The sequence below is a fragment of the Polyodon spathula genome, chromosome 5 (assembly GCF_017654505.1).
Source record: "Polyodon spathula isolate WHYD16114869_AA chromosome 5, ASM1765450v1, whole genome shotgun sequence".
Taxonomy (NCBI): Eukaryota; Metazoa; Chordata; class Actinopteri; order Acipenseriformes; family Polyodontidae; genus Polyodon; species Polyodon spathula.
In genome coordinates, this window is record NC_054538.1 from 62,167,178 (window position 1) to 62,179,781 (window position 12,604).

A 12,604-nucleotide genomic window follows, 5' to 3' on the forward strand; every position below is an offset into this window, starting at 1 on the left:
CCATTTGTGACCCCTGGTCCTTGTTTCTTTTTTCACGTCAAAAAAATCTCTTGGGTCGAAATTGTCACTATCTTTTAGAATTTTGAATGCTTGAATCAGATTGCCACGTGTTCTTCTTTGTTCAAGACTGAACAGATTAAATTATTTTAGCCTGTCTGCATATGACATGCCTTATGAGAATATATATATATGTATATAATATATATATATATTTAATTTTATATATATATTATGACATACTATATATGTATATATATATATATATATATATATATATATATATATATATATAATATATATATATATATATAGTGAAAAAAATTCACAAATAAAGTGTTTTAATGCACAACTGAAAATTGTAATTATTTGTTAATCTATTTCAAGTATTTTCAACAATTACAATAATTTGCATATGACTAGGTTGTGGCCTTTGCCAGGGAATTCCCCTCTCCATTTCCCACATGGGAAATAGACAATCTCCTAGAAAACACTGGGAATTAAATTCTTCAGTGGGTGTAATAATGAAATCACAAGAGCTTTTATTTAGGGATCCTTTTACGTCAGATTGAGTGTATTTCATCAATAACTGAAACACCTGGTAGAACAGAAACAAGGAAAGTCACATGACTGCTGTCTTCATAACCATGCTTCCCTGTTTTTGTCAAATCCTTACAGCGGTTAATTAAATGACACTTACGATATCACACTTCGTTCAGGGCCAAATTCTGCTTCATAGTACCCATCTTTGCAATCTTTCCCAACCAAGTCATGTGGGTGAGGTCTATAGGGAACGCTTTTTGTCACTAGTGAAACCAGGACCTTGCCTTTTCCATAATAATTCAGGATCTAACAAGAAGAAGAAAACAATTGTTTGAACTCTCCTACTATCCATTTTCATTCCAGTAGCCTTACCTGTCATTTGACCCACTAAAGGAGTAATAATTCAGGTTACTGTGCCAAAGAACCCTTGGTTATGGTGCATTTTAAGGCCCATGGCTATGTGTAAATGGCTTTCACACGCACTGCTCATTGTTTCTACAGACAGAAATAAATGCTTAAAATGCAGCATTTTTGCTGATGAGGTACAGAAGGGGTCTTAATTTGAAGATGAAAACAAGGATCTGCATATATATATAACATCAATTAGAATTGTCTCAGTAAGCTAGTTCTATACATATAATGTCAGATGTATATGAAAAGGTTTGGGGTCCTATGCTGTATTAGCTACTAAGATGTAACAACAGTTCTACTAAGCTCTACTATTGCCCTTAATATAAGGAATGCATGTTCCATTCACAACATTAAAGGACTTTTACTAAATGCAGTATGATCTCTGTTTGATATTCACCTGTATGCTTGGAAATGATCTGTTGTTATCTGCGCTGCGCTCTCCAGGAATGCTACCTGCTGATCGACCTTCACATTTATACCTGAAACGCATGCCTCTTTGCTTAGGCTCTTCTAACATCTGAACACTGGGCTCCCCCCCTGAAAAGTGAGAAGGATTTTACCCTTATTTAACCTCCATTTCTGCAGTGACATTTTAAATGCAGTTCTGTCAAGCATCCTTAAATCACACAAAGAAACATTTGAATGGTAAAGTAGCTGCACATGCAGAAATGAAATGGATATCCTCACGTTTCCAACACTTCACTTCTTACCTGCTTAATGGCGTATTACTGTATGTGTCCTCTGTAAAGTTCTCTATCACATTTTCAGCTGAAATTGTTATTTGCCATATTAACTATTACTCCCCCTTCTGCAAAAACTCTGCCGAAGGGTTTTCTGAAGTCAGGTGGCCAAGTTGTCAGTGCACAATGATTCACGATGAGTTTAAGTGCACAGCGTAATGCTGCTAATAGGTTGTCTTCCATACAGGTTGATTGTATAATATTGGCACACATTTGCAACTCACCGAAATGTTGGGAAGCCCTCTGCATAAGAACATGAGTTGCTGGAACTAGAGAGAGAAAGGAGTAAAAGTATTAAAAAATACACTTTAAAAGGGAAATGAAAAAAGCAAATAATAAACTGCAACCAAGTTCTTTCTTGCTAGTTATCATAACATAAAATGTGCTTAGCTGCCCATATTCTAGCTTCAACATGTGACCATAACAGTACTGTAGAACGATTACATCCACACCACATTCAAAATGAAATGGCCAGCAATCGTCCACAACTAAAAAGCACTCAATGATGCTATGTATTGTACTACTAAAAGATCTGACCAATGTTTCGACTATAAGTCTTTCTCAATGTCTTCAATGCAGGCCTGCAATGTTGATTGGCATCAATAACTCGTTCTACTCGGTTTGCTGATTTGAAGTCAGCGTTTGGCTCTGTTATCAGCTTATCAAATTTTTCTGCAGATCACATGTTTGTAACACATTGTGACGAGGTGCCCACCCCTTATGTGTTTAATTATTTATGTATGTATTCATTTGTTGTTATTATTATTGTGTTTATGTGCGGGCGGTCAAGCATTGTCCGTCTTTGATTATTTACTGTTTGAGACTGGCGAAAAGCCAGTCTTATAATATGTAGTCGTGGAGATGGGGTTAAAACCCCTTCCTTAGAACCCTCGTGGGATGTAGCTGGAGCCTTAAGGTAATTATTGTATCAAATTAGGTAATTAAGGCTCCAGTCACAGACTATAAAAAGACGCACTCCAGGCTTATTAGGAGGAGCGTGTCAGAGGAGAGACGTAAGTCTGTTTAAAAGAAAAATAAACAATTGCTAAGTATGCTGGTTTCACAAGCAGCATCCCACTTGTTTAGTGTTTGTTTGTTTAGCGTTTTGTTTAAATACTATTTAATAAAAGTGGTGAACATCTTCTTCCGGGTCTGTGATGTCACCGCACCTACGCACTGCAACCACTCTGACACATACATTTAAAAGAACCACCTAAAAGCATAGTTGTGCTAGGCGACACATGAAGTGATGCCTGCTAGTTCTGGAACATTTGTATTTTGTTCTTCACAGTTCAATGGTGCAAACTCAGCAAAGTGGGAATATAGATATAAAAGCGCCTTGGGGTCAGAAGGTATAAATTGATAACATTATTACTGTTGACTATTTTTCCAACATGGGTAATGCTACCTTCCTGAGATTATTTAACTTAAATGAAAATATATAGTATGAACAGTGCTTGTTGACTATTTATCAAACATGGGTAATTAATCTTCTATTTCTAAAACACTGGTAATGTGTATCCCTAACTGTAAAGTAATGTGTTGATGAAGAGGGGTAGCAGTTCCTGACATCAGAATAGGACTCATCAGAAATTATTACCATCTTTTCCCCCATTGTATAAGCAAGGGTAGCAGTTGCTGACACCTCAATAGGACCCATTATAAAAAGAAAACGGGTAGCAAATTCTGATGTCAACAGTACACCAGCATTCTTACCATGCTCAAACTGATACAATAAATGACCCCTGGCATTCCAAGAAACGTTCTGTGCATTGCACTGCTTGGGGGAATAATAAAACAAACTATTTAAAAAACTTTAGAAACCACACACCTGCAACTTTCGATATAATTTGCTACAAGCCTCAGTAAAAACATCTTTAACATACTTCTGGGTGAATATGCCACTTTATATATACAGATATACGTGGTATTTGCAATATGATACACATGTTTACCCTCTGTGTGTGCGTGTATTGGATTTGAGTCAAAACTAAGTAAACAAATTAGTGGCTATTAGATGGTACGTGAAGCAAAGACAAGTGACCTCAACACACATCTTACACCAATAACACCGGGGAGCAATGCGTTTTGTCTAGGCTTGAAAACAAAACATAGCCGTCACATAAATCAGTCACACATTAGTCTGACACTGTGAAACACGTCAAAATTAAAAATCCCGAGAATGGCTGGGAATTTTACTACTTTCCCCTATTCTAAATTATTGTGACAGGCAGATTTACTTGAATACGTTTCCTCACATCGGATAATGTGTGAAAAAAAAACAAAAAAAAAAAAAAAAAAAAAATGTTTAGTAGCCTATTTTTTGAAAAACTGGAAAAAGAAGTAATTTTACTGTTGAATATATAAGTATTTTGTCTGTCTCTTCACCCACGTACCATGCAACCTACACATTTTCTCTTTCGTGTTTACCAGTTTTCGCTTGTTCTTAAATATTTTCAGTGCAAGTGCTCTCGGTATGTAACGAGAGGTACACATTCAAATATGCAAATGTATCTCATTATAACCTCGTCAACCTACTAGTTTAATGTAACATTAAACTAAACTACCAAATACATGTTTTAACAGTATATATTACATTCAGATATGGGCTGTGTACATTCTGATTATATCTGGATATCCCCAGAATATTAATATAACAATACAACAAAAAGGAAAACTACGGAATAAGCCCCGAATCGCAGAAAAAAAAAAAAAAACAAACAAAACAAAACAAAAAAAACAAAAAAAAAAACACATAATCTATTACGTACTGTACGTGATACATTCTTTCTACGGAAAGATCTTAATGGATTGCCATGTTATTATTATTATTATTATTATTATTATTATTATTATTATTATTAATAATAATAATAATTATTATTATTATTATTATTATTATTATTATTATTAATTATTAATTATTATTATTCCCATATGTATTCCTTAATTATTAAAATCAATACCGTGAATATAATACTCTACGTTACTCTATCAAGAATATAGGAAGGAATTTTAATTCACAAATGAGATTTTGGATAGTTTATCTGTTTGTCACCAATCAGCTCAGACTTGTTGACCCTTTCTATCTACCCCTCTGATCTCTCTACAGACTGATTTACAGCGCCCTAGATCCAACACTGCATCACCTATATCCGGCCACCCTGTCCGATGCTTTTTAAAATTGTATTTGTCACTTACTCTGCACAGTAAAACTTTAGTTAAGGCGTCTGCTATGTGAACACATAACAACGGGAATTCCTCAGGACCTTCCCATATATTAATGCGTACGTACGTGATAGATACATAAGCAAAAAATAAAAGCAGAAAGCACTGGATTCTATTGACACGATGTTTCAGTTCCCTTTTGTTTACAGTAATGCACTGATTGAAACAGTTAATACGAAAAAACTGCTCCTGAAAGTAAATAACTCGTTCATAATGTATTGAAATAATGCTTTATGAAAAGTTTAAAAACTGACTATATTTATGAACTTATTTTGAATTATCAAGACACCTTCTTACGGCATAATGATTCACTGGGAGAATGCTCAGTGAATCAAAATTATGAGTAAAATACTTGCCGTATATACCTTTTACTGTAATCAGTATACATCCAAAAAAGTTTCATTAATCTAAAAAACAAAACAATAATACAATGTTCTTAAAATGTTCACAGTGCGTAGCTTGACAATGGAAAGTAGTATTAAACTCACCGCTCATGCTTCAAACGCCCTTCCTGATAACTCGGTGAAATACAGTATTGAGACTTTATGCACTGCGAACTGCATGGAGTGATATGAAATTAGAACTGATTTACAATCTGGTTAGGTAGAACAATATACTTCAGGATTTGAACCTGGGGGATTTCCCATCACAAACCCGCCCCTTCTGGCCTGCACACGTAATTAGCTGGGTGGGTGTTTGTGGCAAAGTTGTGATTACAGATGCATGCAGTCAGAGTGGATACAAAACAGACAGACAATCTGCGTTCAATGGCGTTTATTGATTTAATTGACAATGTCCAGATCCTTATAGCGAACACCTGTAAATAATAAATTACTTCGTTTGTAAAAAATCCCACAGGTTTGACCCGCAACCAGAAGTCCAGTTTAACACACCAACACAATCCACAAACACAGCTGTAAGTAACAGTGAATAAGTGCTAGTGGTGTATTACAGCTCTCTGTGAAATGCAGGGTGAAAGTGATGTACGGGTTTATGCTGGTTTTCGCTACAGCTCCGGATCGTGCTACTGGTAGTATATTAACAAACAGACACGAGTTAACAAAACATTAACAAACACAAGACAAAACTCACGGTTTCACAATACGACAAAACACACCCCTTGTAGGTTTAAACACTAACCATTTACCAAGGAACAAATCACTTACACTATGGCCCCTAGTTATACCTTTGCTCATGACCCCTAGGTTAATGAGCTCATCCGCTCCTCCAATCCTCGGATGCCACGCCGTCTCCCGTCCGATTCATTGAGTTTGGATGCCCTAGCCTAACTAAATGACTGACTTCCACCTACCATAAGGAAAACATTTTCACGCCATTTAGTTAAGGATACTCTGTTTCTTTTACACAGTGCCCTCACAGGTCGGGATATCTAACACCAAGAATCATTCGATCTCTGCCACAGTGCACTACTGGTATTGTCTGCTTATAAACTTAAATGTTTGCATATATAATTTGTTGAACTAATATATATATATAATGCCAGTTGGCATGGGAATGGGAAAGGGAAAGGGAACTGGGGAGGGGGGACGCCCACCTTGTCTACAAAGGGCTCCTTGCATGCATGCTAGAGACTGTTAAAAGAGAATCCCCACCCTATTAATGTCTTTATAATTAACATATGTATTGTGCTGTAACACTGCAACAAGTTTGTATGTGCTGTGCCCATTCAGTCATCATACTATTTTAATCAAAAATAAGCTATTTCATTTTAATAAACAACAAACAGTTACAAGTTTTTTTTTTTTTCTTTTAAGTATGCACAATGTATCCACTGGTATATTAATCAAAGTTAATAAACTAAATTATAAGCAAATACATAAAACTTATCCGTAAGTAACTAATAGTTTAGTGTACCAGTAATTGTAAAACATTGTCTAGTTTAATCACAGTCCCATAACACTTGCTTGTAAATATCTGGCCAATATAGGCTATTATGTAGCACATTTTAGAGCTAAAGTAATGTAACACAGGTATGGGAGTAAAGCTACAGCACACAAGAGATTCAACATCTTAAAAAGGACCATATATTTGTATCTGCTGTACTGACATTGCTATTGGTGGAATTCAGTAACTGTTTTTACAGTGTTCAAGTAGACACCCTTTGGGCTCTGTAACAATAAACTACCTGTCTTGTCACATTGGTGTCAGAACCCCACCCGGTCTGGTCCCCTGGGAGAGGACTGCACGCACACCAGCCCTACTGGAATTTCCAGCTACAATGCCGACCATCTGCAAACTGCACCGTCCCCTTAGCAGCCTGGCTGTGGGAGAGAGGAAAAGGAGAAGCATGCAGGCACAAGCCAACGGCACCTGGCAGAGCAGGTGATCACGGGGTATGGCTGGACCTTGTGGAGTGTGCCTGAAGAGCAGCTGAGCTGTGAGTGGAGTAGTAGAGGTTGAAAAAGGAGCCCGCAGCGGAGAGGGGGCTCAGGGATGAGCCCGTACGGAGAGAGGGCGCATGGAGAATCCCGCTACGGAATGAAGGCTGCCTACCAAGCTGCCTAGCTTCGACAGCACCTCAAGCTGGGAGGTGTTCCATACTCAAATGGGAGTGATGGAGTGGCTGACGCTGGCGCTGCAGGGAGACACGTAGATGGTGCTGCTGAAACTGATGCAAGAAGTGTGGGTGACTTGAACACTCTGACCGCCGCTCTCCAGCGCAATTTCAGCAGCATGGGGGACTGAGAGCTGCTGAGAGCACAATTCAGGTGGAGAGTGCGTTCTCCCGGGGGAAGTCTGGTGAAGCTGGCGTCGGACCTGGAGCGGGAAGAGCAGTGTTCACAGATTCACCAGCATGAAAACAGGTGGAACAAGAGTACTTCCAGTTTGTGGAGGCTGTCGGCACCATGGAGCTGCGCTAACACCTGCGGCTGTTCAAGTCGTGCTCCCTGCAAGATGCCCTCCGACTAGTGGAGGAGTGGGAGAACATCTCCAAAGAGGATGATGGGCCTCAGAACTGACCTGCTGTTTGAGCAGCTGAGGGGGAGGGGGGCCAGATCGGGTGGCATGTCCCCTCCTCGGTGAAGCAGCTATGAGGTTTCTGGGGCTGGCTTCCTATTACTGGCGGTTTGTAAAGGGTTTCGCAACAATAGGTAACCCCCTGCATCGGTTGCTGGAGAGGAGTGTTACCTTTAAGTGGGTAATGCATCGCGAAAACACCTTCTCCCAGCTGCGCAAGGCCCTGACACTGTGGTTGCCAGTTTCTGCTTCGCACCGACCACACTTCGTTGCAATGGCTGCAGCAGTTTCGGGAGCCGGAGGGGCAGCAATGGCTCAAAACACTTTGCTTTATAACATAAGCCTGGAGTGAAGCACGGAAATGCAGATGCGCTGTACTGTGAGCAGCAGGCCAGAGAGCAGGAAGCTGTGGGAGAGGATAGCGAAGTCATGCACTTCTGGGAGGTGCAGTTGGTGACCCCAGAGGAGTGGCGCAGGTAGCAAGCGCAGGATCCTCTCGTCAGCTGGCTGCTGCGCTGGAAAAGATGGAGACAGGCAACCAGCTTGGCAGGAGGTGGCTCCCCTCTGAGAGGCTGTCAAGGGCATGGGGTCACAATGGGGTGTCTCCGAGTGGGCTATACGGGCAGTGGCAGATTTGGTGCTAGTCTCACTCTGGGACGCCATGCTGCAGGCAAACCACGGGGTCCCCGGGGTAAGGCACGCTGGCATCATAAAGATGCTGGTGAGCCTCCAGGCTCACTTTTATTGGGGGCGGTGCTGGCAAGATGTTGAGACCTTCTGCTGCCACTGCGATGACTGCACAGTGAAGAAGGGGCCAGGCAACACTCCGAGGCTCCCCTCCAGCAGTATCATGTGGGCGCGCCAATGGAGTGCATCAGATGAATGTCTTGGGGCCCTACCTGGCCGCTGTTAGGGGTAATCACATGGTGCTGGTCGCCATGGATTACTTCATGAAGTGGCCTAAAGCCTATGCACTGCCAGACCAGCAGGCTCTGATGGTGGCAGGTGCGTTGGTTGACGGTTTCTTTTACCATTTCCTGGTTCCCCAGGAGCTGCACACTGACCAGGGTGCAATTTTGAGTCTCGGTGTGCACTAGAGCAGTGGTTTTCAACCTTTTCATCTCAAGTACCAGTGTTTCCAGCAGAGACCACCAGGTGTATCAGTGTTGTATATGGAATTGGTGACTGCACCTTTAATTGTGTCCAGTCTGATAGCATGTAACACAGACAACCCTTATGATTTACATACCATTTATTCTTCAGCAAAAACAAGTTGAAATTACAGTGAGTTCGTTCTGTTATATTTATGATATTAAATACACACACTTAAACTCCTGACTGTTAACAATGTAACTAAATTTATTATATCTGGGATGCAAGATGCAACAGACAAAAAAAAAATCAATTTGTGTTGACTTAATATACTTTTACAAGCATTTTTATTCAATCAAATTGTTACTGTCCTTCTCGTACTTCAGTTTACTAAAACATAGTACATTCGTAAATATTGACACTTGCTTTTAAAGGGAAATGCACCATTTTTGTGCCTAATCCTTAAAAAACATTTGTCAAAATGTTTTTTTTTTTGTTGTTGTATTTGTAATCATTTTAGTCACAGTCTGGAGCCCTGCATCATAATTTCTAATTTCGCTATGATTCAGTGGTACAAACAGATTGATATATTACGATGGTACGATTGAAGGAGCACTGTATTTTGAGGAATCATATCGTCATAAAGAACTGTCGGTGCGTACCAGTAAAGGTACACCTACCACAAGTTGAAAACCACTTGTCTAGAGTGTGGCAACATTTGGGGATCCGCAAGACCTGGACCAGGATTAATTGGGCTGCGCACTGAACTTGTGTATTCTAGACCATGTTTGGGAATGCAATGCTGAGATTTTTGTGTTGTGCTGCATATGGAAAATGACTGCTCGGGAAATGCCAAGATATGTAGTGTAACGTGTGTAGCTGTGTATCTTTTGGGGAGAAAAGGATTTAAGAGGGGGACAGTGTGAAAAGGACCGGGGGCACTATGGAAATGAGTTGTTATAAATATGGGGAGAGACCTGACATCAGTATCTTAGGAGCCTATTATAATTTTATATTAGGAATCATAAAGCTACAAAAAACAAGAGTTTTGTTAATGTATATATGGGGAAAGTTAATAATACAACTTACTGGTACTGATATTAAAGTAGTAAGATATATTTAAAATAAGTTTGGATTTACAAATAACTGAATTAGGACTTTTATATATATATATTATATTTATATTATATTTCCTTATAATCTCTATAGAAATGCTGGAGGAGTAATTATTGATCTGTATTCGTCACATCCTCTTGCTGTCAGGACATGTATTTCAGTTTTCAGCTAAATATCACAGTCGACACTTCAGACAGCGTGTACGCAGTCTAATTAGCATTCTTCAAATGCCATTTGTAAACCACAATTAACATCATGACTAAATGCTGACTACAAATTAATTCAGGAAATGTCAGTCAATAACCATATTCTGAGGACTGGACATATATGCTCCATTTAAAATATGACGTCATTACGTTCAAGTAGTTTGGTTTTAACATATAGTTTTTCATCAGTTTTTTTTAAACTACCACAGCCACAGACCCATGTAATTTTCACCTGCATTTATATACTTTATAGCCAATTTGTCTTTAATACATTTCAAAAGGTATATTGTTTAAATACACTAATAATAATAAAAACGATCCACTGTATTTTATTAATAATGTCGTTTTCAATTTTGTTTTTGTTTTGTTTTGCATTAAAACAAATATCGTGTTTGTTTGTACAAATAATGATAGTTTTGTAAACATAGCTTAGTTGAGGGACGTACAGTAAATTTTCTTTTCAGTATGGGTAATCCCCGTGTTGATAGAAGTACACCTACAGAATGCAAACCATCTTTACAAAGGAGATCTGGGAATGCCCCAGCGTGCTACTCCACAGTGTGTGAATGAGGAAGTATTTAGGTTGCGTACAAATAGTGTATATTTTGCAAAACTGCAGAAACACAGTTTAGTACATTGTAAATATGTATGCATGTACATAGTATCTGGTTTTTAATCCCATATATAGTCCTAGGAAAAGCATGCGCGGAAAGCACCGAAAAACTCTGACATAAAGTGTAGGTAAATCTACGCACTGTCGCTTCACATTGTTCAACCCTCCCCTTCTCTCGGTTTAGCCCACGTGAGATTCCTGACCCCACACAGCCACAAATTAACACCTCACTCATTGGCCGAGAGCGGTTTGTGGGGGCAGAGACGTTGTGTTCCATGACGGAGAAAACTGACATGCTAACACAGGGTAAACTGAGGGAACACTTCTTCAATATTATAGTAACCAATAGCGGCCGAAGACTGACATTTCAAAATTAGGCGTATAATACATACAAAGTTGAAGATAGTTGATTGTCGTTTATAAATCGAGCTTTTTAATTAATCGATCGCTACAAGTGACAAAAAAAAAATCCCTCTATATAACACAGATGTCAGTATATTATAATATTCCGTTCTCAGATATACGTGTATAACTGTTTAGATATATATGCATTACACATTTCAACATCTGTTTCACCGATTGTGTTTCAATCCTATTCGTAAGTCAGTACAAACGACACAAAAACCACACGGGGCCGACCGTCTGACAGCTTCATAGATCACAAGCAGTTTGGTTATAAAAAGCAATGGAGCCATTTTTTAATTTTGAAGTAAACCCGATTTGAATTATCATTACATTCCAGGAGATACTTTTTCAGCTTTGTGAATAATTTTAAAATAGCACCTACCAGGACCATGTCTTCACTGTTGTCAGTGCCTTATTCAACTTTCACAAAGATCATACCCTACTGTCGTTGGCAGTAATATTAATCACTAAACTAGAAAACGCTTTCACAAACAAAAACAAAGTATCCCAGGGCGTATGGAAAGGGAATTTCATAACAGATGGTTTGTAAACGTGATGCAAAAATAGATGTGAAGAAAAAAACTGCACCGTTGACATGCCAAAAGGCTAAAGGAAAGGACATTTAATACCATTTTTATACAGTGCCATTTTACTTTTGAAGGTGTTTATTTGTAGACCCATATTTATGTGTGTGTATGTATCACACAAGTACAAATACTAAACAGCAGCTTCTTAAGCAGTGTAGTAAAATAATGCTTCTTACCCATCCATCGCGCTCAGTACTCAAGATAAGCAAGTCCGTGCTGTCATTACCTCTTGATCTCCAGGTGTCATAACTTGAGAAAAAACATGATTCTATTCTATATATTTACTAATCGTGACTGCTGCTGTATTAATTAATCTTTAAAATGTGACCAGAGATGCCAATGAAAGGGGAAATCAGTAGCATGTGCTGAGCATAGCGAGGTGGATTTATTTATTTATTTATTTTTTTTTTTTAAGGCCAATGGCTGCTAGCCCCTAGAAATTAATTTGGCTCCGAGAAACCGAATGGTCTCGGATAGTGGATGAGTAAAAAAAACAATTTCTATTTTGGAAATTGTAAACACACAGCACTTACAAAAAGAAAATCACTGATTTTTTTATTATTATTTAGAATTCTATTTATTCTGGATTTAACTCTTAGTAACAAAAAGTGTTTCAGGATTTCATACGTACTATCAAACTTGGACTAAAACATGCAACCTCAAAACATCATACAAATAGCAAGAAAA

The 12,604-nt window shown here is 38.7% G+C and overlaps 1 protein-coding gene across 1 annotated transcript in view; it reads right to left on the minus strand.

Moving 5' to 3' along the window:
• The window catches only part of rel (v-rel avian reticuloendotheliosis viral oncogene homolog), a 26,231-nt gene extending 20,726 nt beyond the window's left edge, over positions 1-5,505 (minus strand). Inside the window, exons 1-4 of the mRNA XM_041251501.1 lie at positions 5,408-5,505; positions 1,916-1,960; positions 1,349-1,488; positions 698-846 (exon numbers count right to left, since the gene is read on the minus strand). Coding sequence (XP_041107435.1) covers positions 698-846; positions 1,349-1,488; positions 1,916-1,960; positions 5,408-5,414 — 341 coding nt within the window. The 5' untranslated portion in view covers positions 5,415-5,505. The remainder of the gene's footprint in view (positions 1-697; positions 847-1,348; positions 1,489-1,915; positions 1,961-5,407) is intronic.
• Positions 5,506-12,604: the final 7,099 nt, after the last annotated feature.